This window comes from Pantherophis guttatus, chromosome 2 (genome assembly GCF_059756535.1).
Source record: "Pantherophis guttatus breed Tessera chromosome 2, ASM5975653v1, whole genome shotgun sequence".
NCBI classification, from domain to species: Eukaryota; Metazoa; Chordata; class Lepidosauria; order Squamata; family Colubridae; genus Pantherophis; species Pantherophis guttatus.
The window spans coordinates 277,115,466-277,142,795 of NC_142064.1; the positions used below are offsets into that span (position 1 = coordinate 277,115,466).

General features: G+C 41.8%; 3 protein-coding genes and 1 long non-coding RNA gene across 7 annotated transcripts in view; 1 reads left to right on the forward strand and 3 right to left on the reverse strand.

Annotated features, from left to right (window-relative positions):
- Nucleotides 1–476: 476 nt before the first annotated feature.
- Nucleotides 477–9,794, reverse strand: LOC132708962 (uncharacterized). 2 transcript variants are annotated; one of them, XM_060693471.2, is made up of 4 exons: nucleotides 9,232–9,794; nucleotides 5,054–5,167; nucleotides 4,340–4,466; nucleotides 477–3,714 (listed from the first exon to the last, which is right to left on the reverse strand). In XM_060693471.2, the coding sequence occupies exons 1-4, from the start codon at nucleotides 9,619–9,621 to the stop codon at nucleotides 2,552–2,554; spliced, it is 1,794 nt and encodes a 597-aa protein (XP_060549454.2). In that variant the 5' UTR covers nucleotides 9,622–9,794; the 3' UTR covers nucleotides 477–2,551. The 2 variants fall into 2 exon arrangements, with proteins under 2 accessions (XP_060549454.2, XP_087740645.1); XM_087884519.1 differs by having other exon boundaries at nucleotides 5,054–5,161; nucleotides 9,232–9,621.
- LOC148115962 (uncharacterized) lies at nucleotides 9,747–19,330 on the forward strand. The gene is made up of 2 exons (XR_015731808.1): nucleotides 9,747–9,834; nucleotides 18,718–19,330. It is a non-coding gene; the product is annotated as an uncharacterized LOC148115962 (long non-coding RNA).
- On the reverse strand, nucleotides 14,526–21,610 carry LOC148115963 (zinc finger and SCAN domain-containing protein 23-like). Of its 3 annotated transcripts, XM_087884544.1 has the most exons (5): nucleotides 21,265–21,610; nucleotides 20,892–21,207; nucleotides 18,863–18,976; nucleotides 17,888–18,014; nucleotides 14,526–17,256 (listed from the first exon to the last, which is right to left on the reverse strand). In XM_087884544.1, the coding sequence occupies exons 1-5, from the start codon at nucleotides 21,279–21,281 to the stop codon at nucleotides 16,598–16,600; spliced, it is 1,233 nt and encodes a 410-aa protein (XP_087740670.1). In that variant the 5' UTR covers nucleotides 21,282–21,610; the 3' UTR covers nucleotides 14,526–16,597. The 3 variants fall into 3 exon arrangements, with proteins under 3 accessions (XP_087740670.1, XP_087740669.1, XP_087740668.1); XM_087884543.1 differs by having other exon boundaries at nucleotides 18,863–18,970; nucleotides 20,892–21,610; XM_087884542.1 differs by having other exon boundaries at nucleotides 20,892–21,610.
- Nucleotides 21,611–23,148: 1,538 nt separating this feature from the next.
- Nucleotides 23,149–27,330, reverse strand: part of LOC117660309 (uncharacterized) — a 39,337-nt gene continuing 35,155 nt past the window's right edge. Inside the window, 4 exon segments of the mRNA XM_087885323.1 lie at nucleotides 23,149–23,678; nucleotides 23,680–24,481; nucleotides 25,111–25,237; nucleotides 26,051–26,164. Of these exon segments, the coding sequence (XP_087741449.1) occupies nucleotides 23,405–23,678; nucleotides 23,680–24,481; nucleotides 25,111–25,237; nucleotides 26,051–26,164 (1,317 nt within the window). The 3' untranslated portion in view covers nucleotides 23,149–23,404.

Here is a 27,330-nt window from a genome sequence, read left to right on the forward strand (position 1 = left end):
GGTCCCCAGAAGAAATGCAGACAGATGAAGTGGTGCAGATGGTGCAGCCAAGGGGCTGCTGGAGAACTTCCACAACTTGGGCAGGGGACTGGATTGGACTAGAAGACTTCAAAGGTCCCTTCTAGCCATGTGATCACTCTTGAAAACACCATGGTCACTCAAAGAATCCCACAAATAGATCACAGAAGAAATCAACTGAGATTTCAGACATGGTCACAAATAAACAGAGAACATTAAGTGGTATAGGCCAGGCCAGGCCAGGGTTATCTGCCTGAGCAAGAGGGCTGGGCAAGAAGACCCCCAAGGTCCCTTCCAACTCTGTTGTTTTGTTATTCTAAGAGCTTGGTTCAAAATAGCCATATTTGCTCAGCAGTAACACAGTAGTAGTTTGTCACTGCTGCAGTCTGATATATTGTTTGACTGTCCAAACTAGCTTTGTTTTGCCCCATCCATATATGACAAAGGGTTTCAGGCAATAAAACTTGAAATAATTTATTGAACAAAGCCAATTGAATACTTTTAGCTGCACATAATATAAACATAAGCAGCAATAAAAAAGATGATACAGATAAATTAGTAGCACTATGAAGGGTAGGAATGTGTCTAAGGAAAAGAATACAGAGTCCAAAATGGACTCCTACAGCTTTCAGCCTGTCTCTCCTCCTCAGATAGCAATATGGACCTTCAGTCTTGCAAATCCCAGTGGTCTCCTATTCAGTCCCTAACAAGAACTGATCCTTCTTATCTTATCAAGATATGATTAGCCAGGTGCTGGAAGTTAACTGAACTCATTTTTAGTGTAACCTGACCTACTACAAGATACCAGGTACAGGATCTGTCCATCCAGAATGTTACACATTCAGCTCTAGTGAATTACTCCTTTGAGTTCAGGAAAAATCTTACCATTCTACATCAGACATAATTGTTTGTTCGTTCATTCATTCATTCAATTTATATGCCAATCATCTTGCAGTTCAAGGCAACTCTTTTACCTCCCAATATCACGCTCGCTTTTCAATGTACCGTAAATGTAGAGTCAGAAATGTCAATTTAAACAGCCAGATATACTTTCTAAAGATTTAGCCTATTACTAACCACATTTTGGTGTAGCCAATGGGCAAACCCATCTGGGGAGTATGTTCTATTCAGGAAATTGCAGAACCCCTTCAAGAATGGATTGAGTAATCTGGGAAGGCACTGCATGGAAAGGAAGGGAGCAGATAATACAATGGGGAGAAAAGAAGATGAAAATTCTTCCAATCTGAATTCCTAACCCTTTTCTCTGAAGTGTCTTGGATAACTTTGCGAAATATGTGCAGAAAATGAAGAATGATTGAGACAACTCTCATTGAATTACCCACTATGTAATTTAGCCATATGTTTGTATGACAATACTCCTGTGTGGGTCATCCCATCAATAGGCAGGCCACAGTTCTACCTTCAGCTCTTTCTATATTCGGGTGCTTATAGTTTTTTTCCTGCATGGATGTTTGAGGAAGCAAAGCTATAATTGCTGTCTGTGCTTTGAAAAACAGTTGCAGCCAGGACACCCCTCTTCCCCATGGCGCAGCACAGCTCGAGAAATCTGAGATGGGCTCATGCCTTCACTCACTTTACTTCCAAGGATCCACACTGGCGATCCAATTGCTTGGCTAATTGAGCCACGGCTGGCGTTTTCAACAATGTGTGGAAATCCAGAAGCAACCTCACCTCACCAAGGCCCTTAATTTACAGAAACAAAGGCTAAGAAAGAGCAAAGAGCTTGTGTGGGGCTGTAAGAGAAAAGGAGATAAGAAAAGGACAAGAAGATGGTGAAACAGGAGGCCATATTTGGTGACTGACAAGCAATACAAGCAAGCAATCCCTCAACCGCCAGCACCACAAACTACGGCAAGTAACATATTCTGGTGGGACTCCCGCCTGGAGGTTGACTTGACAACTCAGCTTGGCAATACTGCTTAAAAGCAGGGCTTGGAAATTGGACAAGAAAAAATGGAGCAAATGCACCGAGGCAGTCCCTCAATGCAAGAATGTTTGGAAGGAAGCAAAGGTTGCGTACCACTTTACAGACTTTGAAATTTTTGTTTCAGTTAAGGACTCAGTCTTAAAGATGCATTTGCATGGCAATCTCAGCTTGCAAGGTCCAGAAGGGTAGAGTTAAGAGCAATAGCCTATTGCTGGGAAGGCATGAGACACAATGAAGCACGCTGTACAGAGTTGCTAATGCTGTGCTATGTTGTGTCCACTCCTTGGAAATCAGAGAATCCTCACAGGACCATGAATAACATTCCAGATCAAACAAAAGAACTTTGCACGTTCTATGCAATAAGCAGCTTCCTTCTCATTTCTGGATTCTTTGATGATGAGTAATTTGATTGTTTTGAATGAAGCTCATTCCATAGATGTATATGGTTTCTTCTGTGGGCATAATTTTATGAGATTTATGTTATCCTTTCCAAGCAAAGCTCTTTATATGGAATTTATATGGATTTTCCCCACTTTGGATTCCTGCATGAGTAAATGTATTGAAATTGTTGGAGCTTTCTTCACACTACATGCATTTATATGGTCTCTCTTCTGTGTGGGTCCTTTTATGAGAATTAAGTTGTCCTGTCCGAGCAAAGCTTTCTCCACACTCTGTGCATTTATATGGTCTCTTCCCTGTATGGATTCTTTCATGAGTAATAAGATGACCTTTCTGAATAAATTGCTTTCCACACTCCATGCATTTATATGGTCTCTCTCGCACGTGGATCCTTTTGTGATAATTAAGTGTTCCTTTCTGAGTGAAGCTTTTTCCACACTCCAAGCATTTATATGGTCTCTCCCCAGTGTGGATTCTCTGATGACAAATAAGTTCTGTATTCTGACGAAAGCTTTTCCCACACTCCACACATTTATACGGTCTTTCCCCCGTGTGCATCCTTTGATGTCGAGTAAGATCACTGTTGTCAAAAAAGCTCTTTCCACACTCCATGCATTTATATGGTCTCTCTCGCATGTGGATCCTTTTGTGAGAATTAAGTGTTCCTTTCTGAGTGAAGCTTTTTCCACACTCCAAGCATTTATATGGTCTCTCCCCAGTGTGGATTCTCTGATGACAAGTAAGTTCTGAGTTCTGACGAAAGCTTTTTCGACACTCCATGCATTTATACGGTCTTTCCGCCATGTGGATCCTTAGGTGGAAAGTAAGGCGCCATTTGTCAATAAAGCTCTTTCCACACTCTAGGCATTTATATGGTCTCTCTCGCATGTGGATCCCTTTGTGAGAATTAAGTGTTCCTTTCTGAGTGAAGCTTTTTCCACACTCCAAACATTTATATGGTCTCTCCCCAGTGTGGACTCTCTGATGAGAAATAAGTTCTGAGTTCTGACGAAAGCTTTTTCCACACTCCATGCATTTATACGGTCTTTCCGCCATGTGCATCCTTAGGTGGAAAGTAAGGCGCCATTTGTCAATAAAGCTCTTTTCACACTCCAGGCATTTATATGGTCTGTCCTCTGTTTCAATCCTTTGATGGCAAGTAATATCACTACTCTCAGTTAATCTCTTTCCAAGCTCCACACAACTATTTGTTTTTTCGCTTGAGTGGATCCTCTGATGGTGAGTCAGATTATGTTTTGTACAGAAGTCACTTTGGCTCTTTGAAGACACTGCCCTTTGTAGTTTAAATAACCTCAGATGCTTCTCATTCTCCATCCCATCATCATCACCTGGTTGGGAAAAAAAACCCCACAAATTCTCATTAGAATTTATAATGATGGCGAAGGGGGGTGTCTCCCACTCAAAAATATGCCCATTTGAGTATCAGGTTTGGTACCAGCAATTTGTCAAACTAGATGTTGGATTGAAATTGTTATCAATGATATTCTTAACGATATCCAAGAGATTTTTCAGCCCAGAACCATATTAAGGCTTTTTGTTGTTAGATCAATCTGCTCAGGCATTTCCATCTAAGGCCTTTCACAATGCTAAAACTATAGTGAGCATTTTTGCCAAGGCCCTTGCAGTTTTCTAGAAGAGTGGCTGTGAGGACAAACTTGGGCAAAATTGCCCATGAAGTCACTCAGCTGCTTTATGATCTAGAGGTTCTGGCAGTTAAAAGGAAACCAAAGGGAAGTGTATGGGACTTTTGCACTTGTGGGTGTCCAGTGGACATTATCTATACTATCCATTGTGATCCTGATTTTCCTGAGTTTAGGAAAGATTTTAAAGGTGATAGTCATTAGAGTTCTCACCACCTCAATTATGCAATTGAGTGCATGAATCTTCCCTATTTAATTCCCACTCAAAACACCTTTCCTAATCAACAGAATCCAGAGCAAAGAGGATCCTTACCCAGAGCAGCCATATTCATAGTAACCTCCAGCATGACTTCTCTGCACAAGGCCTTCTGGTTAGAATCCAGCAGTGCCCACTCCTCCTCTGTGAAGTTCACAGCCACCTCCTCAAAGGGATCAGAGTCCTAGAAACAAAAAAAAATGTCTGGGAGAATTCACCAAAAAGATTTTGCTTAGAGGAATCCTCTGGCTTAACTCTCTGGCTCAGTTAAATACAAATTTCTTAGAAAACAGGACATACCTATAAAGAATTGTTTATCTTACCTATTTCAAAATGTTGTACATGATCCTGAAAATATCAAGTCACTTGACCAACAGTCTGACCATTAAAGCTTCTCAGCTTTGACTTACAGGTTTTTATGAGAAATTTATCCATGGGTAATTTATTTTTAAATGGATATATTGGGCTATCTCTGAAGCAGTTTTTGTTCAATTGGTATTGTTTCGCTTCATGTCTTTAATTTTTTAACTGCTTTCCCCAAGTCTTTTCAAAACTGTTAAACTGTTCCAACATATAAATTACATTTCTAGTACCAGTCTCTTGACAATTGTCCTTTGTTTGCATTCCTAGGATCATCTTCAAGGTTGAATCAGTAAGGCTGGGTCATTCTATGGGGACACCAGGTTCAAATTCACACAGACTCAGCAGTTGGTTTTTAAAGCAGCTCATGAATGAAGGCGTTTAAACTTTTCAGAAGAAATCTACACTTACCTGGCAAGGTGGCCCCAATTGGATCCTCCTGAAAAGAAGCTCTTTAGAATCATTGGATGGATCTCCTCTTCCCTGGAGCTCTGCTGAGATCTCCTCAATGAATGGCTCCTGCAACTGAAAAAAAGCCTGATTTATGATCCACTTTCAAATGACTTTAACCATGTTAATTCACTTAAGTTTTTCCTCTCCACATGTATTTTTCCAATTCAAATCAAAATAAGAGAATTTGAGAACTCCTACTCTCTGGGTTGCTGTTATTTCTGGATAAACGCCTGCCATTTTTGTGAGTTCCTTCTTTTTTATTTCCTATTTTCCTTCACAACAGGAGCTGTTTATTTATTTCCTCCCCTTTACTTGACAATAATGGCCTTTCTTTCTTTGTGAATGTATTTATGTCTATATAATGGCTCTCTCCTTCTATCATCTGGTAGAGGGAGCGCCATGATCATGGTAAAGGAATATGAATAAAGTATACTTTTTTGTTTTTCTCTGCAAGCTTTGTTTTTTTCTTCAGGGACCATTTTTTTCAAACTTTATCCTATTTTCTGGAGTGAAAAGTATACAGTGGGGTATCTCAAAGATCCATCTTAGGCCCAGTACTCTTCTATATCTTCATAAATGATTTAGATGAGGGAATAGAAGGGGAACTCATCAAATTTGTAGATGACATTAAGCTGGCAGGAATAGCCAACTCCCCAGAAGATAAGTTCAGGAAAGAAAAGGATCTTGTCAGACTTGAACAATGGGCCCTATCCAGAAAATGAAAGTTAATGTAGAGAAAAGGAAGGCTTTACACTTAGGCAGGAAAAGCCATAGGTACAAGTACAGATTAGGCATGTAGTTTTGGGATCTGCATCTCTACTAATTTTACTGAAACCAAGCAATGGAAAAAAAGGATGATTGTATTTAAACTGTGATTTTGTAAAGTATTTTACTGAAGAGCTGAAGGAGCTTCTTTGAAGAGAAGTGAAACATCTTCCAGTTGTCTCTGGAAAAAGCAATTTTGGGACAAATAAAGGTTTCCAACATTGCCTTGGTTAACATGAGAAAGGGAATTCACTTAAGACCTTACATTCACATTCAGTTCAAAGCTAATGATCAAAATTTCTAAAAAGACTAGAGAAGTGATCCAATTTGAGATAGAAACATGTTTTTCTGGGTGGGTGGGATTTTGGGCAATAGCTATTACTAGATAGAGGAGCCCTCTTGGAATCAGTCTGAGTCCCTGGTTTGGGAATCCTGACTGGAGGAACTTAAAGGAACAAGTTTTAACTCTTCAGTCTGAGAAACCTGATTTTAATATAATAGAATTTTTTATAGAAGAGATTGAAAGAAGGGAGGAGATTGTGAATTAGCAATTTGAAAAATTTAAGCAGGAAATTAAAGAATTGGTGAAATCTAAGTTTGATGTTTTGGAGAAAAAATTCTCAAAAATGGCTAATGGTTTTACAGAATTTATGATGCGGTTGGACACAAATACTAATGTACTAGAGTCTAAAATGGAAGGAACTCAAGATAAATTGGACAATAGAATCCAAAAAATTGAAAATGACTTGATAAACATTCAGGATAATAGCTTAGAAGAAAAACCTAAAATGAACGCTGATCAAAAGTATGGTAATGCAGAAAATCTGCAACAGAAGATTGAAAAAGAGATTTTAATGGTACAATATAATTTTACAGAATATGCGATAAGATTAAGAGGTTTGCAGGAAAATAATAGAGATGATTTAAGGAAAATATCTTCTGAATTTCTAGCTGGGATTCTAAAGGTTCAACCTGATGAAGTGTTTAGTAGGATTGACATCGAATCAACTCTTGGATTGCCAAGCAAAGGCAATTGCCTAGAGATGTGGTGATTTATTTTATAGATAAAGAAATTAGGAATAACATCGTGCAAAATTCCTTCAATTCTAAGTTGCAACTGCATGGAAGAAAGATTTGGATTTATAAGGAACTCCCACCTAAGATATTGATGGAAAGGAAGAAATTCGTTTTTTTGGTGAATGAGTTAAAAAAGAGAAATATCTCATTCAGGTGGGACGCCCCAGTTGGTATTATATTTAGATATCAAGGAGAAAGATATCAGCTAAACACTGTTGAAAGAGCGGAAGAATTTTATCAAAATAGGTTGAAAATGAACTTAACATCTTCAGGTATAATACACAATAAGCAGAAGGAGCCGGAAATAAAGGTAAAATATCGAAATATAGAGACTGTACCAGATGAATTGCCTTTGGTTTCATTGGATACCCCAGCTGGACTATCTATAAATCTGAGAGAAGTGGCATCTAACCTTAATGTGATGACCTATCAAGGCAAGGACAAGCATGGAAACCAATTAGGGGAAATACAAGGGATAAAAAAGAAATATGAGATACAAATACAAAACCAACAAGACCAATCTACAAAGCAGAACAAAATCCGACCAGATGATACACAATTTATAGAAAAGAAACCAGGATGGAAACCAAACCCACAAAAAGTAAAGGAAAAAAGAAATAGGTGGCATAAAAATAGAAATTTCTAAATCAGGCAACAGTGAAGCCAGTGACTTTAAAATATGAATGATTATGTGTAAACACAGAAGAGGCGATGTATTGGTTAATATCATCCTGAAGATTGTGGCAGATCTCTGCATGGCCGTAATTTGGGGACGTGAAATGAGCCTTAAACTGATGGATTTGAATTATCCATTTTGGAATTTTTTTTTTGTGTTGATAAATATATTATATTATCTCGAATTACAAGGCAAGAGAATTATGCTGGGGCATGCAGAAGATCGGGTTGTTACCCACTACGATGACGGGAATTTATAATCCTGATGAAACCCACAATTATTACTATATGGAATATAATTATAATGTCACTCGGGTGGTTGTTTTTACTTTTATATATATAAGAAGATATTTACTACTGATGGGGGCAGATATGATTGAAGATCTTGAATAAACTGTTGCACCAGCAAGCTATGTTACCCGATTATGGATGTTGGTTCTACCAATCCAGTGGAAAGACCTTAAAGAAGATACTATATGGATTATAAATTTAAAGTTATTGTCTTTTCTTTTTTATTTAGATATAATGGAAAATATAGACATATATTTTTAAGTAGTGTGGGCAGTGAATTAAAGATATTAAGAAATGTGTATGGTAATTTTGCATGATAGTGGGTGAATAAGCTAGTTAGTAGATTGATTAGTCTAAGAAAAGGGATTTTTAAGTGATATATTTAGGGGAGTGGAGGAAATGGATAGAGTGGAATAAATGTTAAACTAGATTTGATGGGGAAGGCTGCTCTGAAATGTTATAGTAATATACATAGAAGATTAAATGTTAAAGTAGGACTTATTGTATAGTTTTAAAGTGGAGAAGTTATTTTCTAATGTTATAGTATAATGTCCTTTTTTTTTATTTTTTCCTTTTTTTCTCTTTCTCTTTTCTGAAATGTATGGATAAAGGGGGATGTTATAATATTAATAATATTTTTAGTAAGTAAAGGTCAATATCTAGAGGAGGGAGTAAGTAATCTGTTATGAATTAGGTTTTTTTTGTTATGAAGAAGTCACAGGGGGGAATGGGTGGGGTGGGGAGGGGGGGTTAGGGAGGGGCAGGGAGAGGGGGGGAAAAAGGGGGGAAAATCTGTATTTGAAAACTTTTTCAATAAAAAAAAAAAGACTAGAGAAGTGATCCAATTTGAGATAGAAACATGTTTTTGTGGGTGGGTGGGATTTTGGGCAATAGCTATTACTAGATAGAGGAGCCCTCTTGGAATCAGTCTGAGTCCCTGGTTTGGGAATCCTGACTGGAGGAAACATTTATCAGCCCTTCCAGGTAGAGAAGAAGCCTGACAAAGAATATTAGCTCTGTCTGTAAGACCACATTAAAAAAATATTTTTTTGTTCTCTCATTGTACTCACTGGACTACTAGGAAGGATTTTTATGACATTTCTCCCCTCCAGCTCCGTGGGGGAATTGAGGTTATCTTTTGCATGATGGCTGTCCAGTCCATGACAAACTATGTGGGAAAATAGAATGTGGGAACACCATCCTACAAGGGTTACTCCCACATAACTTTTTATTTATAATCCCAACACGTGTTGTCTGGATCTATTTTCTCTGTGATTATCTGTAAAGAAGAGACAGCAGAGGCGTAGAAGAGGATGAAGCTCCCTCACCTGCCGGCCCTTTGCCAGCTTTTCCGGGGCGGCTGCGGGGCCGAGGAGGCAGCCTTCGGCCAGGGCCACCGCCTGGGCGCAGCTCTCCGCCCCGCACTCCCTCAGCCAGCCCGCCAGCTCCGGGGGCAGCAGGTCCAGCAGCTGCTCCAGCACCACCAGGTCCAGCATCTCGGCTTTGCTGCTCCGCTCGGGCCGCAGCCACCCCCGGCACAGCCCGTACAGGCGGCTGCAAAGCGCCCGGGGCCCCTCGGCCTCCCGGGAGACGCAGCTGCGGAAGCGCCAGCGCTCAGCCTCGGGGCTGCGGGGCTCCTCGCCGGACTCCCCGCCGCAGCCGCTCCCCGCCTGAAGGGCCGCTGCTGCTCCCGTCCCCGGAGACCCCTGGGCCTCCATTCGGTCTCCGGCTTCAGAGCAGCCCGAACGGGGGGAAACTCTCTCGGAGGCCGCCTTCGCTCACGGCCGACCCTTCCCCACCCACTCTCCCCGCCCCTTTCCCGGTTTCAGGGGAGAGAAGGAGGCTCCGTTCTCTCAGGCTGAGGAGAGCAGCTGCAAGTCGCTCCCGCCAAAACTTCCCGCGCTCGACAGGCCTCCCGCAGACTCGGTGAGGTATGATTGCTTCCTAGAGAGGCACAAGTCTATTATCCCTCATGCTTTATTGCTCTTGACTAGAGCGTCTCATAAGGCAACTCCCACTTCTCCTGTCAAACATCTGGGCCTGGCAAAGGTCTTCTGCGCATGCCCTGTTCTTTGTAGACGCTCGAAAGTGACGTAGTATTTGGTAGGGGACGGGTGAGGGGGCGATGCGCGGGTGTAGGGAATAGGCCTGGAGGTAGAGCACGGCTGGAATAGAGCAAAGCTCCTTTGAATTGAATGAATCTAATGGATCAAGAGTTGGACCAAGGGACCTTGTTGGTCATCTAGTCCAACCCCCTGCCCAAGCAGGAGACCCTACACCATTTCTGACAGATGGCAAATCTGGTCTCTTCTTGAAAAGCCTCCAGTGATGAAGCTCCCACAACTTCCGTTCCATTGGTTGATTGTTGTGTCAGAAAATTGATTTCTAGGTTGAATCTCTCCCTGATCAGTTTCCACCCATTATTCCTTGTCTGGCCTTCGGATGCTTTGGGAAATAGTTCGACCCCCTCCTCCCTGTGGCAGCCCCTGAGATACTGGAAGACTGCTATCATGTCTCCCCTGGTCCTCCTGTTCACTATACTAGCCATGCCTAGTTTCTGCAAGTGTTCATTGTATGTTTTAGCCGCCAGTCCCCTAATCATCTTGGTTGCTCTTCTCTGCACTGGTTCTGAAGATCTGAGGTTTCCCTTTACTTCCCACTAGTTAAATTTGTTTATATGCTATATAATTATATAATATAAATATGCAAGCAATAACTGTATTTGGGGATTCCTACAAACCAGTTTGTCCTGTTGTCTGTATTCATGTGGTGACACTCAAAAGAAGGAACTCTCCTTTTTCTACAGTGTCATCTGCCATTACGTTTTAGTTCCTATTTCTTCTGTGGAAGCCCCTCCCCTTCTAGAGAATGAAATATTTTGATGAATATTAAGAGGTAAAATATATTTCCCCAAAGGAGAAATGAAGAAACCTGTTCTTAGAGACAGAAAGCAGCCCCTTTCTTAATAGCTCCCAGCAGATTTTGTGCCCATTAAGACTATTCACAAACAAAACACCTTCACCTTTTTTAGTTTTTTAGTTGTTTAGCTTTTAATTTGTTAATGGGTTTTAATTCAAATTGTTTTAAATTTGGGCCAAAGTATATAATTCTTTTAATAATTTTAAATGTTGTATTGTTATGTGTTTTAGTTCTGGCTGTGCACCGCCCTGAGTCCACTAGGAGAACTGAATAAACTAAACTAACTAACCTCTGGGGGAGCTCTGTTGAAATCTCCATGAATGACTACCAAATGAAATGACAGCCTATTTTACGATCCACTTTCAAATGTCTATAACCATGTTAGTTCGCTTATCTTACTTTTTTCCTCCACTTCAGTGGTGGGATGCTCTGCCCACCCGCCATCAAATACGATCTGCGCATGTGCAGAAGCGAACCGGTAGCAAAGGTAAGTGAAATCCACCCCTGCTCCACTTGTACTTCAACACACTCCTTGAAAACATTGCAATTATCATTAAAAGGCAATTTGAATACTTCATTCTTTCTCACCTCAAGTCCCAAGTCAAGTTTAACTTTTAGAAGTGTTTTAATGTTATCTGCAATATACAGAAAGAATGAGCTGAACTAGAGAATTTTTATTGGAATGTATGGGAAGGAAATTATGACCACCCCTCACACATTCTGCCTTCAGCAGTTCAAAACCACAGATCAGAGTAGCCTCTAGACCAGCGGTTCTCAACCTGGGGCCATTTCACAAGGGTCGCCAAAGCCCTCTCTCGCCCCCCCCCACGCCTTCACTCACCCTCACTCTCTGTCTCTATTGGAGGGCTGCGTATCCCAGCGTGCAATGCAATGCCCCACGCTTTAGCAAAGAGAGCGGAGAGAGAGTGTGTGCGTGCATGTGTGCGTGCATGTGGGTGTGCGCACACGTGACTAGAAAAGATTCTAGTGCAGGAAAAGTCCTGGGGAGTTCAGGGACTCCCTGCTGCTGCTACCGCCGCCACCGCCGATACCTGCAGCTGCAAGAGCTCAACAGAAAAAGTTTGGGTGAGTAAGTTCACTTATTTGGGTGAGTAAGTTGGCGAGTTCAGGGATTCCCTGCCGCCACCCCACCGCCTATACCTGCAGCGGCAAAAGCCGCGCAGGAGAAGTTTCTGGTGGGCGACTTCAGGGATTCCCTGCTGCCACCGTGTCGCCGATGCCTGCAGCGGCAAAAGCCGCGCAGAAGTTTCGGGAGTGCTCCCTGAAGCTCCCGTTTCAACCCGACTCTGCCTGACACAGCCTGAAGCTCCTGTTTTGGGTGCAGGAGAGAAAGCAGGAAAGGAAGGGAGAGAGAGAGCGAAAGTGCAAGGGAGAGAGAGAAAAAACTAAGAATGAAAGAAAAAGAGAGAAAGAGAGAGAGGAAGGGAGAGACAAGAAAGAGAAAAAGAAAGAAAGTGGAGAGAAAGCAGGAAAGGAAGGGAGAGAGAGAGCGAAAGAGGAAGGGAGAGAGAAAAAAAGAATGAAAGAAAAAGACAAAAAGAGAGAATGAGAGAGAGGAAGGGAGAGACAAGAAAGAGAGAAAAAGAAAAGTGGAGAGAAAGCAGGAAAGGAAGGGAGAGAGAGAGGGAAAGAAAGGGAGAGAGAAAAAAGAAAGAATGAAAGAAAAAGAGACAAAAAGAGAATAAGAGAGAGAAAGCGGAGAGAAAGCAGATGAGGAATAAATATGGCAAAAAGGAAATATAGAAATTGTAAATTTAATTGAAATGACTAAACATTGTTTAAATTTGTGAACCGGCCAAATACTCTGTTCAAAGAAAATACATTGTATGTTTGTATGTGTGTTTCTAATTAATGCTATTTATTCATATTTGTTCTCTTTAATTCTTTAAAGTTTAACAATTCATTCTTTATCTTAATATCTTTATATTTGTTTGGGGTTGGTTTTCTTCCCTTTCATCTTTTTTATTGTACAGCAATCTTTCTCCTCCTACCACCTCTTTTCTTTCCTTCTTACTTTCTCTTCCCCCCCTCTTCTTCTCCTCCCTACTTCCTCTTCCTTTCTCCTTCTCCTCTCTTCCCCTCACTCCTACTCTAATTTCCCTTCCCTTCCTTCATCCCTCTCTATTGCTGTATCCTTTTATGCACATGGACTCCTCAGAGGGCTGAAAAAGTTATTTTTGACTGGTCCTCGCACTTTTGACCAGTCCTCGAACTTACGACTGTCCTCACATTTTACATTTTTGCCCTATCTTGTCACCATGGTGAAGAGAAGCAGTTGTGAAATGAGTGACATGGTTGTTAAGAATGCTGCACGGGCATAAATGTGAGGATGGTCATAAGTGTGAGGACCAGTCAAAAGTGCGAGGACCTGTCAGAAATGACTTTTTTCAGCCCTCTGAGTAGTCCCTATACAAATAATCATGGCCACCCGGTCACATGACAAGCTAGCCATGCCCACCCAGTCACATGACATCCAAGCCATGCCCACCCCTGGTTGGGGGTCACCACAACATGAGGAATTGTATTAAAGGGTCGCGGCATTAGGAAGGTTGAGAACCACTGCTCTAGACAAAGGTGAAAGTGCAGTGGAAAAAATAAATGTAATAGTGTGCAACATTCCTCCTAATTTGATCATAACCTAAGATGTCTTTTATCCTGAGATCTCATTGCCAAAGAAAACTGGCCTTTCACCCAAGATTACCACCTTCAGTGAACAAATGCTAAACCACGTCTCAGGAATGCTAAATCCTTTGAGCAAAACATTTTCCACATTCTGTGCATTTATATCTCAACTGAGATTTCAGACATGGTCACAAATAAACAGAGAACATTAAGCGAAGACCGGACTCCATTGAGGAATCCATAGAACTAGCAAAGATGGGAGGAAGGAGAGGAACAGAAACAAGACAGATGCATTCCACCAGAGCAGCAATGAGTGCATGACTAGGGGTCCTGAAGGGCCTGGTGTACCCTGAAGAGGTTTTGCCTGGTGCTTGCTAAGAATTGGCACTGCTTTGATAACACAGCAAACAATCACTGTGTCAACTTGCAAAGCTTTCAAGTTGCCATGAGCAGGAGGGAGGGAGAATTGAAGTGAATTCCATACATTCTTTCTGACCGCAATCAGAAGGAGGGTGTTAGGTTTCACAGCTGGCCAAAGTGGTTAATTGGAGAATGTGATTTATGACATGGCCAGAGAGGAGGGGAGAGACAGGGTCATAGGGGAACGTAAATCTACGTGGAATCAGTTCTAACTGCATCCGAGTATTGCCGGAATGTTGCTCCTAATAAATGACTGTATTTCCTTTCAAGTTTGGATCATGGCTCATGAATTAATTAGGGCATCTTTCGGAAATTTGACACACTGAGTGATCTCCAGAAGTTGTGGGTGCTCCAACATGGGAGGTTCGTAAGAAGAGATTGAGCAACCATTTGTCTGAAATGGTATAGGCCAGGCCAGGCCAGGGTTATCTGCCTGAGCAAGAGGGCTGGGCAAGAAGACCCCCAAGGTCCCTTCCAACTCTGTTGTTTTGTTATTCTAAGAGCTTGGTTCAAAATAGCCATATTTGCTCAGCAGTAACACAGGAGTAGTTTGTCACTGCTGCAGTCTGATATATTGTTTGACTGTCCAAACTAGCTTTGTTTTGCCCCATCCATATATGACAAAGGGTTTCAGGCAATAAAACTTGAAATAATTTATTGAACAAAGCCAATTAAATACTTTTAGCTGCACATATATAAACATAAGCAGCAATAAAAAAGATGATACAGATAAATTAGTAGCACTATGAAGGGTAGGAATGTGTCTAAGGAAAAGAATACAGAGTCCAAGATGGACTCTTACAGCCTTCAGCCTCAGTCTCTCCTCCTCAGATAGCAATATGGACCTTCAGTCTTGCAAATCCCAGTGGTCTCCTATTCAGTCCCTAACAAGAACTGATCCTTCTTATCTTATCAAGATATGATTAGCCAGGTGCTGGAAGTTAACTGAACTCATTTTTAGTGTAACCTGACCTGCTACAGGATACCAGGTACAGGATCTGTCCATCCAGAATGTTACACATTCAGCTCTAGTGAATTACTCCTTTGAGTTCAGGAAAAATCTTACCTTTCTACATCAGACATAATTGTTTGTTCGTTCATTCATTCATTCAATTTATATGCCAGTCATCTTGCAGTTCAAGGCAACTCTTTTACCTCCCAATATCACGCTCGCTTTTCAATGTACCGTAAATGTAGAGTCAGAAATGTCAATTTAAACAGCCAGATATACTTTCTAAAGATTTAGCCTATTACTAACCACATTTTGGTGTAGCCAATGGGCAAACCCATCTGGGGAGTATGTTCTATTCAGGAAATTGCAGAACCCCTTCAAGAATGGATTGAGTAATCTGGGAAGGCACTGCATGGAAAGGAAGGGAGCAGATAATACAATGGGGAGAAAAGAAGATGAAAATTCTTCCAATCTGAATTCCTAACCCTTTTCTCTGAAGTGTCTTGGATAACTTTGAGAAATATGTGCAGAAAATGAAGAATGATTGAGACAACTCTCATTGAATTACCCACTATGTAATTTAGCCATATGTTTGTATGACAATACTCCTGTGTGGGTCATCCCATCAATAGGCAGGCCACAGTTCTACCTTCAGCTCTTTCTATATTCGGGTGCTTATAGTTTTTTTCCTGCATGGATGTTTGAGGAAGCAAAGCTATAATTGCTGTCTGTGCTTTGGAAAAACAGTTGCAGCCAGGACACCCCTCTTCCCCATGGCGCAGCACAGCTCGAGAAATCTGAGATGGGCTCATGCCTTCACTCACTTTACTTCCAAGGATCCACACTGGCGATCCAATTGCTTGGCTAATTGAGCCACGGCTGGCGTTTTCAACAATGTGTGGAAATCCAGAAGCAACCTCACCTCACCAAGGCCCTTAATTTACAGAAACAAAGGCTAAGAAAGAGCAAAGAGCTTGTGTGGGGCTGTAAGAGAAAAGGAGATAAGAAAAGGGCGAGAAGATGGTGAAGCAGGAGGCCGTATTTGGTGACTGACAAGCAATACAAGCAAGCAATCCCTCAACCGCCAGCACCACAAACTACGGCAAGTAACATATTCTGGTGGGACTCCCGCCTGGAGGTTGACTTGACAATTCAGCTTGGCAATACTGCTTAAAAGCAGGGCTTGGAAATTGGACAAGAAAAAATGGAGCAAATGCACCGAGGCAGTCCCTCAATGCAAGAATGTTTGAAAGGAAGCTAAGGTTGCATACCACTTTACAGACTTTGAAATTTTTGTTTCAGTTAAGGACTCAGTCTTAAAGATGCATTTGCATGGCAATCTCAGCTTGCAAGGTCCAGAAGGGTAGAGTTAAGAGCAATAGCCTATTGCTGGGAAGGCATGAGACACAATGAAGCACGCTGTACAGAGTTGCTAATGCTGTGCTATGTTGTGTCCACTCCTTGGAAATCAGAGAATCCTCACAGGACCATGAATAACATTCCAGATCAAACAAAAGAACTTTGCACGTTCTATGCAATAAGTAGCTTCCTTCTCATTTCTGGATTCTTTGATGAGTAATTTGATTGTTTTGAATGGAGCTCATTCCATAGATGTATATGGTTTCTTCTGTGGGCATAATTTTATGAGATTTATGTTATCCTTTCCAAGCAAAGCTCTTTATATGGAATTTATATGGATTTTCCCCACTTTGGATTCCTGCATGAGTAAATGAATTGAAATTGTTGGAGCTTTCTTCACACTACATGCATTTATATGGTCTCTGTTCTGTGTGGGTCCTTTTATGAGAATTAAGTTGTCCTGTCCGAGCAAAGCTTTCTCCACACTCTGTGCATTTATATGGTCTCTTCCCTGTATGGATTCTTTCATGAGTCATAAGATGACCTTTCTGAATAAATTGCTTTCCACACTCCATGCATTTATATGGTCTCTCTCGCACGTGGATCCTTTCATGATAATTAAGATGTGTTTTATTAGTGAAGCTTTTTCCACACTCCATGCATTTATATGGTCTCTCCCCAGTGTGGATTCTCTGATGACAAATAAGTTCTGAGTTCTGACGAAAGCTTTTTCCACACTCCATGCATTTATACGGTCTTTCCGCCATGTGCATCCTTAGGTGAAAAGTAAGGCGCCATTTCTCAATAAAGCTCTTTCCACACTCCAGGCATTGATATGGTGTGTCCTCTGTGTCAATCCTTTGATGGCAAGTAATATCACTACTCTCAGTGAATCTCTTTCCAAGCTCCACACAACTATTTGTTTTTTCGCTTGAGTGGATCCTCTGATGGTGAATCAGATTATGTCTTGTACAGAAGTCGCTTTGGCTCTTTGAAGACACTGCCCTTTGTAGTTTAAATAACCTCAGCTGCTTCTCATTCTCCAGCCCATCATCATCACCTGGTTGGGAAACCCCCCCCCCCACAAATTCTCATTAGAATTTAAAATGATGGCGAAGGGGGGTATCTCCCACTCAAAAATATGCCCATTTGAGTATCAGGTTTGGTACCAGCAATTTGTCAAACTAGGCAATGTTGGGTTGAAGTTGTTATCAATGATATTCTTAATGATATCCAAGAGATTTTTCAGCCCAGAACCATATTAAGGCCTTTTGTTGTTAGATCAATCTGCTCAGGCATTTCCATCTAAGGCCTTTCACAATGCTAAAACTATAGTGAGCATTTTTGCCAAGGCCCTTGTAGTTTCTAAAAGAGAGTGGCTGTGAGGACAAACTTGGGCAAAATTGCCCATGAAGTCACTCAGCTGCTTTATGATCTAGAGGTTCTGGCAGTTACAAGGGAACGAAAGACAAGTGTATGGGACTTTTGCACTTGTGGGTGTCCAGTGGACATTATCTATACTATCCATTGTGATCCTGATTTTCCTGAGGTTAGGAAAGATTTTACAGGTGATAGTCATTAGAGCTCTCACCACCTCAATTATGCAATTGAGTGCATGAATCTTCCCCGTTTAATTCCCACTCAAAACACCTTTCCTAATCAACAGAATCCAGAGCAAAGAGGATCCTTACCCAGAGCAGCCATATTCATAGTAACCTCCAGCATGACTTCTCTGCACAAGGCCTTCTGGCTAGAATCCAGCAGTGCCCACTCCTCCTCTGTGAAGTCAACAGCCACCTCCTTAAAGGGATCAGAGTCCTAGAAACAAAAAAAATATCTTCCCCATATAACAGTCCTCTCTAATACATTCTTTATTAATTCCCAAAGAGAAAAGATAGCTTTGCAAGAGACAAAATGGACATTTCCTTCTAGGACAGACAAACATCCTGCAGGCAGACATAGTCCTTAAGGGTGAGAAGCCCCTCCTCCACCTCCTCCATGCTGCTTTTTTAAAGGCACAAAATATAGCTTAGATGCATCCAAATTGTAGAATGACACTGCTTGGGGACCCCCCTCCCATGGCCTGGGAGAATTCACCAAAAAGATTTTGCTTAGGGGAATCCTCTGGCTTAACTCTCTGGCCCAGTTAAATACAAATTTCTTAGAAAAGAGGACATACCTATTAAGAATTGTTTATCTTACCTATTTCAAAATGTTGTACATGATCCTGAAAATATCGAGTCACTTGACCAACAGTCTGACCATTAAAGCGTCTCAGCTTTGACTTACAGGTTTTTATATGAGAAATTTATCCATGGGTAATTTATTTTTAAATGGATATATTGGGCTATCCCTGAAGCAGTTTTTGTTCAATTGGTATTGTTTCGCTTCATGTCTTTAATTTTTTAACTGCTTTCCCCAAGTCTTTTTAAAGATAATAAGAAAGATTAAACTGTTCTAACATATAAATTACATTTCTAGTACAAGACTCTTGAGAATTGTCTTTTGTTTGCATTCCTAGGATCATCTTCAAGGTTGAATCAGTAAAGCTCACTGGGTCATTCTGTGGGGACACCAGGTTCAAATTCACCCAGACTCAGCATTTGGTTTTCAAAGCAGCTCATGAATGAAGGGGTTTAAACTTTTCAAAAGAAATCTACACTTACCTGGCAAGGTGGCCCCAGTTGGATCCTCCTGAAAAGGTGGTCTTTAGAATCATTGGATGGATCTCCTCTTCCCTGGAGCTCTGCTGAGATCTCCTCAATGAATGGCTCCTGCACCTGAAAAAGACTTTAACCATGTTAGTTCACTTAAGTTTTTCCTCTCCACATGTATTTTTCGAATTCAAATCAAAATAAGAGAATTTGAGAATTCCTACTCTGTGGGTTGCTGTTATTTCTGGATAAACACCTGCCACTTTTGTGAGTGCCTTCTTTTTTATTTCCTATCTTCCTTCTGAACAGGAGCTGTTTATTTATTTCCTCCCCTTTATTTGACAACAATGGCCTTTCCTTTTTTGTGAATGTATTTATATCTACATAATGGCTCTCTCCTTCTATCATCTGGTAGAGGGAGCATCATGATCATGATAAAGGAATATGAATAAAGTATACTTTGTTGTTTTTCTCTGCAAACTTTGTTTTTTCTTCAGGACCATTTTTTTCCAAACTTTATCCTATGTATAATGGAAAGTCTGTTTAGAATTGTCTGCAGTGAAAAGTCTACAATGGGGTATTACAAAGATCCATCTTAGGCCCAGTACTCTTCAATATCTTCATAAATGATTTAGATGAGGGAATAGAAGGGGAACACATCAAATTTGTAGATGACATTAAGCTGGCAGGAATAACCAACACCCCAGAAGATAAGCTCAGTAAAGAAAATGATCTTGTTAGACTTGAACAATGGGCCCTATTCAGAAAATGAAAGTTAATGTAGAGAAAAGCAAGGTTTTACACTTAGGCAAGAAAAACCATAGGTACAAGTACAGATTAGGCAAAACCTGGCTCAAAAAATCAGTAACTGTCACAGGGACTGTAGAGTCCTAGTGGATGATCACTTAAATATAAGTGAGCAGTGTGCGGCAGCAGCTAAAAAAGCTAATACAATCCTTGGTTGTATAAACAGAAGCATACAATCAAAATTACGTGAACTATTAGTAACGCTTTATAAAACCTTAGTAAGGCTACACCTCGAATACTGCATTCCGGGCTGGTAATGTTACAAAGATGTTGAGAGACTGGACAGCTATTTGTCTGAAATGGTATATACACATGGTTTTCTGCCTGAATAAGGGGGTTAGAGAAGACCCTCAAGTCCCTTCCAGCTCTATACTGAAAATCCAGGAAATACAAGACTTGTGTTAAGTATCTAATAATCATTCAATCTTTCTGCTTACATCAGTTGGGAAAAGCATGTACTCTTGGGATCTGCATGTCTCCCAATTTTACTGAAACTAAGCAATGTAAAAAATGGATGATTAGATTCAAACTGTGATTTTGTAAAGTATTTTACTGAAGAGCTGAAGGAGCTTCTTTGAAGAGAAGTGAAACATCTTCCAGTTGTCTCTTGAAAAAGCAATTTTGGGACAAATAAAAGTTTCCAACATTGCCTTGGTTAACGTGAGAAGGGGAATTCACTTAAGACCTTACATTCACATTCAGTTCAAAGCTAATGATCAAAATTTCTAAAAAGACTAGAGAAGTGATCCAATTTGAAATAGAAACATGTTTTTGTGGGTGGGTGGGATTTTGGGCAATAGCTATTACTAGATAGAGGAGCCCTCTTGGAATCAGTCTGAGTCCCTGGTTTGGGAATCCTGACTGGAGGAAACATTTATCAGCCCTTCCAGGTAGAGAAGAAGCCTGACAAAGAATATTAGCTCTGTCTGTAAGACCACATTAAAAAAATATTTTTTTGTTCTCTCATTGTACTCACTGGACTACTAGGAAGGATTTTTATGACATTTCTCCCCTCCAGCTACGTGGGGGAATTGAGGTTATCTTTTGCATGATGGCTGTCCAGTCCATGACAAACTACGTGGGAAAATAGAACGTGGGAATACCGTCCTACAAGGGTTATTCCCACATAGTTTTTTATCTATAATCCCAACACGTGTTGTCTGGATCTATTTTCTGTCTGATTATCTGTAAAGAAAAGACTCCAGAGGCGTCGAAGAGGATGAAGCTCCCTCACCTGCCGGCCCTTTGCCAGCTTTTCCGGGGCGGCTGCGGGGCCGAGGAGGCAGCCTTCGGCCAGGGCCATCGCCTGGGCGCAGCTCTCCGCCCCGCACTCCCTCAGCCAGCCCGCCAGCTCCGGGGGCAGCAGGGCCAGCAGCTGCTCCAGCACCACCAGGTCCAGCATCTCGGCTTTGCTGCTCCGCTCGGGCCGCAGCCACCCCCGGCACAGCCCGTACAGGCGGCTGCAAAGCGCCCGGGGCCCCTCCGCCTCCCGGGAGACGCAGCTGCGGAAGCGCCAGCGCTCAGCCTCGGGGCTGCGGGGTTCCTCGCCGGACTCCCCGCCGCAGCCGCTCCCCGCCTGAAGGGCCGCTGCTGCTCCCGTCCCCGGAGACCCCTGGGCCTCCATTCGGTCTCCGGCTTCAGAGCAGCCCGAACGGGGGGAAACTCTCTGGGAGGCCGCCTTCGCTCACGGCCGACCCTTCCCCACCCACTCTCCCCGCCCCTTTCCCGGTTTCAGGGGAGAGAAGGAGGCTCCGTTCTCTCAGGCTGAGGAGAGCAGCTGCAAGTCGCTCCCGCCAAAACTTCCCGCGCTCGACAGGCCTCCCGCAGACTCGGTGAGGTATGATTGCTTCCTAGAGAGGCACAAGTCTATTATCCCTCATGCTTTATTGCTCTTGACTAGAGCGTCTCATAAGGCAACTCCCACTTCTCCTGTCCAACATCCGGGCCTGGCAACGGTCTTCTGCGCATGCCCTGTTCTTTGTAGACGCTCGAAAGTGACGTAGTATTTGGTAGGGGACTGGGAGGGGATTCGCGGGTGTAGGGAATAGGCCTGGAGGTAGAGCAGGGCTGGAATAGAGCAAAGCTCCTTTGAATTGAATGAATCTAACGGATTAAGAGTTGGACCAAGGGACCTTGTTGGTCATCTAGTCCAACCCCCTGCCCAAGCAGGAGACCCTACACCATTTCTGACAGATGGCAAGTCTGGTCTCTTCTTGAAAAGCCTCCAGTGATGAAGCTCCCACAACTTCCGTTCCATTGGTTGATTGTTGTGTCAGAAAATTGATTTCTAGGTTGAATCTCTCCTTGATCAGTTTCCATCCATTATTCCTTGTCTGGCCTTCGGATGCTTTGGGAAATAGTTCGACCCCCTCCTCCCTGTGGCAGCCCCTGAGATACTGGAAGACTGCTATCATGTCTCCCCTGGTCCTCCTGTTCACTATACTAGCCATGCCTAGTTTCTGCAAGTGTTCATTGTATGTTTTAGCCACCAGTCCCCTAATCATCTTGGTTGCTCTTCTCTGCACTGGTTCTGAAGATCTGAGGTTTCCCTTTACTTCCCACTAGTTAAATTTGTTTATATGCTATATAATTATATAATATAAATATGCAAGCAATAACTGTTTTTGGGGATTCCTACAAACCAGTTTGTCCTGTTGTCTGTATTCATGTGGTGACACTCAAAAGAAGGAACTCTCCTTTTTCTACAGTGTCATCTGCCATTACGTTTTAGTTCCTATTTCTTCTGTGGAAGCCCCTCCCCTTCTAGAGAATGAAATATTTTGATGAATATTAAGAGGTAAAATATATTTCCCCAAAGGAGAAATGAAGAAACATGTTCTTAGAGACAGAAAGCAGCCCCTTCCTTAATAGCTCCCAGCAGATTTTGTGCCCATTAAGACTATTCACAAACAAAACACCTTCACCTTTTTTAGTTTTTTAGTTGTTTAGCTTTTAATTTGTTAATGGGTTTTAATTCAAATTGTTTTAAATTTGGGCCAAAGTATATAATTCTTTTAATAATTTTAAATTTTGTATTGTTATGTGTTTTAGTTCTGGCTGTGCACCGCCCTGAGTCCACTAGGAGAAGGGCGGTATACAAACTGAATAAACTAAACTAACTAACCTCTGGGGGAGCTCTGTTGAAATCTCCATGAATGACTACCAAATGAAATGACAGCCTATTTTACGATCCACTTTCAAATGTCTATAACCATGTTAGTTCGCTTATCTTACTTTTTTCCTCCACTTCAGTGGTGGGTTGCTACCCACCCGCCATCAAATACGATACACAGTAGTAGCAGTGGTGGGATGCTCTGCCCACCCGCCATCAAATACGATCTGCGCATGTGCAGAAGCGAACCGGTAGCAAAGGTAAGTGAAATCCACCCCTGCTCCACTTGTACTTCAACACACTCCTTGAAAACATTGCAATTATCATTAAAAGGCAATTTGAATACTTCATTCTTTCTCATCTCAAGTCCCAAGTCAAGTTTAACTTTTAGTTAGAAGTGTTTTAATGTTATCTGCAATATACAGAAAGAATGAGCTGAACTAGAGAATTTTTATTGGAATGTGTGGGAAGGAAATTATGACCACCCCTCACACATTCTGCCTTCAGCAGTTCAAAACCACAGATCAGAGTAGCCTCTAGACAAAGGTGAAAGTGCAGTGGAAAAAATAAATGTAATAGTGTGCAACATTCCTCCTAATTTGATCATAACCTAAGATGTCTTTTATCCTGAGATCTCATTGCCAAAGTAAGAAAACTGGCCTTTCACCCAAGATTACCACCTTCAGTGAACAAATGCTAAACCACGTCTCAGGAATGCTAAACCCTTTGAGCAAAACATTTTCCACATTCTGTGCATTTATATGGTCTCTTTCATGATTAATAAGATAATTTTTCCAAGTACATTGCTTTCCACATTCCATGCACTTATATAGTCGCTCCCCAGTGTGGGTCCTTTCATGAGAAATAAGATCTTTGCTCAAGTTAAAGCTTTTTCCACACTCCAAGCATTTCTGCCCTGTGGATTTTCTCATGGAATTTAAGTTGTCCTTTCTGAGCAAAACACTTTCCACATTCTGGACATTGAAGTTTCTCCCCTGTATGGATTCTTTCATGAATAATAAGACTATTTTTCTGAGTAAACGCTTTTCCACATTGTATACATTTATAAGGTCTCTCCCCAGTATGAATCCTTTCATGAACATTAAGATGTCCTTTCCGAGCAAAGCTTTTTCCACACTCCATGCATTTATATGGTTTCTCCCCAGTGTGGATTCTCTGATGATGAATAAGTTCTGAGTTCTGACAAAAGCTCTTTCCACACTCCATGCATTTATATGGTCTCTCTCGCATGTGGATCCCTTTGTGAGAATTAAGTGTTCCTTTGTGAGTGAAGCTTTTTCCACACTCCATGCATTTATATGGTCTCTCCCCAGTGTGGATTCTCTGATGACAAATAAGTTCTGAGTTCTGAGGAAAGCTTTTTCCACACTCCATGCATTTATATGGTCTTTCCGCCATGTGCATCCTTAGGTGGAAAGTAAGGCGCCATTTCTCAATAAAGCTCTTTCCACACTCCAGGCATTGATATGGTCTGTCCTCTGTGTCAATCCTTTGATGGCAAGTAATATCACTACTCTCAGTGAATCTCTTTCCAGACTCCACACAACTATTTGTTTTTTCGCTTGAGTGGCTCCTCTGATGGGGAGCCAGATTATGTCTTGTACAGAAGTCGCTTTGGCTCTTTGAAGACACTGCCCTTTGTAGTTTAAATAATCTCAGCTGCTTCTCATTCTCCAGCCCATCATCATCACCTGGTTGGGAAAAAAACCCCCACAAATTCTCATTAGAATTTATAATGATGGCGAAGGGGGGTGTCTCCCACTCAAAAATATGCCCATTTGAGTATCAGGTTTGGTACCAGCAATTTGTCAAACTAGATGTTGGATTGAAATTGTTATCAATGATATTCTTAAAGATATCCAAGAGATTTTTCAGCCCAGAACCAAATTAAGGCTTTTTGTTGTTAGATCAATCTGCTCAGGCATTTCCATCTAAGGCCTTTCACAATGCTAAAACTATAGTGAGCATTTTTGCCAAGGCCCTTGTAGTTTCTAAAAGAGAGTGGCTGTGAGGACAAACTTGGGCAAAATTGCCCATGAAGTCACTCAGCTGCTTTATGATCTAGAGGCTCTGGCAGTTACAAGGGAACGAAAGACAAGTGTATGGGACTTTTGCACATTTGGGTGTCCAGTGGACATTATCTACATACTATCCATTGTGATCCTGATTTTCCTGAGGTTAGGAAAGATTTTACAGGTGATGGTCATTAGAGTTCTCACCACCTCAATTATGCAATTGAGTGCATGAATCTTCCCTGTTTAATTCCCATTCAAAACACCTTTTCCAAATCAACAGAATCCAGAGCAAAGAGGATCCTTACCCAGAGCAGCCATATTCATAGTAACCTCCAACATGACTTCTCTGCACAAGGCCTTCTGGCTAGAATCCAGCAGTGCCCACTCCTCCTCTGTGAAGTCAACAGCCACCTCCTCAAAGGGATCAGAGTCCTAGAAACAAAAAAAATGTCTTCCCCATATGACAGTCCTCTCTAATACTTTATTAATTCCCAAAGAGAAAAGATAGCTTTGCAAGAGACAAAATGGACATTTCCTTCTAGGACAGACAAACATCCTGCAGGCGGACATAGTCCTTAAGGGTGAGAAGCCCCCCCTCCACCTCCTCCATGCTGCTTTTTTAAAGGCACAAAATATAGCTTAGATGCATCCAAGTTGTAGAATGACACTGCTTGGGGACCCCCCTCCCATGGCCTGGGAGAATTCACCAAAAAGATTTTGCTTAGAGGAATCCTCTGGCTTAACTCAATAAACCCAGTAAAATACAAATTTCTTAAGAAAACAGGACATACCTATTAAGAATTTTTTATCTTACCTATTTCAAAATATCAAGTCACTTGACCAACAGTCTGACCATTAAAGCTTCTCAGCTTTGACTTACAGGTTTTTATATGAGAAATTTATCCATCTGTAATTTATTTTTAAATGGATATATTGGGTTATCTCTGAAGCAGTTTTTGTTCAATTGGTATTGTTTTGCTTCATGTCTTTAATTTTTTAACTGCTTTCCCCAAGTCTTCAAAACTGTTAAACTGTTCCAACATATAAATTACATTTCTAGTGCAGGACTCTTGAGAATTGTCCTTTGTTTGCATTCCTAGGATCATCTTCAAGGTTGAATCAGTAAGGCTCACTGGGTCATTCTGTGGGGACACCAGGTTCAAATTCACACAGACTCAGCAGTTGGTTTTCAAAGCAGCTCATGAATGAAGGCGTTTAAACTTTTCAGAAGAAATCTACACTTACCTGGCAAGGTGGCCCCAGTTGGATCCTCCTGAAAATAAGCTCTTTAGAATCATTGGATGGATCTCCTCTTCCCTGGAGCTCTGCTGAGATCTCCTCAATGAATGGCTCCTGCAACTGAGAAAAAGCCTGATTTATGATCCACTTTCAAATGACTTTAATCATCTTAGTTCACTTATGTTTTTCCTCTCCACATGTATTTTTCCAATTCAAATCAAAATAAGAGAATTTGAGAACTCCTACTCTGTGGGTTGCTGTTATTTCTGGATAAACGCCTGCCACTTTTGTGAGTTCCTTCTTTTTTATTTCCTATTTTCCTTCACAACAGGAGCTGCTTATTTATTTCTTCCCCTTTACTTGACAATAATGGCCTTTCCTTTCCTTTGTGAATTTATTTATTTATTTATTATTTATTTATTATTTATTGATTGATTGATTGATTGATGAGATTTATATGCTGCCCTATCTCCAGCCGGAATCAGGGCAGCTCACAACAGTAAAAAACATCTAATGAAAAAGTTAAAAAAGAAATTAAATCCAAATCTCATAATTTAACAGTTAAAAGTGCAATTAAGACTAACAAATTAAAAATTAAAACCCCATCAGTCCAGGCCAGCCAAACGAAACAGCCACATTTTCAGGTCGCGACAGAAAGAGCGGAGGTCGGGGGCCACCCGGAGCTCCAGGGGCAGTGTCAAGATTTGGTGTTGTCTCAAATAAATATGCCCCCACCTTCTCCTCCTTATGTCAGCACTGGAGTGAATGCAGCTTGGAGTGCTGACAGGCAGTTGATTCCAAAGGGTAGGTGCACCCACAGAGAAAGCTCTCCCCCTGGGGGTCGCCAGCCGATACTGTCTGGCCGACGGCACCCTGAGGAGGCTCTCTCTGTGGGAACGCACCACGCGATGGGCAGCTGTTGCTGGTTGCAGATGGCCCCCCAAATATCCCGGGCCTAAGCCATATAGGGCCTTATAGGTAGTCACCAGCAGCTTGAATCTCACTCGGAGGGCAACCGGCAACCAATGCAAATCGTGTAGGAGAGGTGCAACATGGGAGTGTCGAGATACTCCCATCACAACCCGCATGGCCGCATTCTGCACCAGCTGAAGCCTCCGAGTGGTCTTCAAGAGCAGCCCCATGTAGAGGGCATTGCAGTAGTCAATACGGGAGGTGACAAGCGCATGAGTAACCGTGCGTAGGGCATCTAGGTCCTAATAGGGGCGCAACTGGTGCACCAGGCGAACCTGGGCGAATGCCCCCCTGGTTACGGCTGTTACATGATC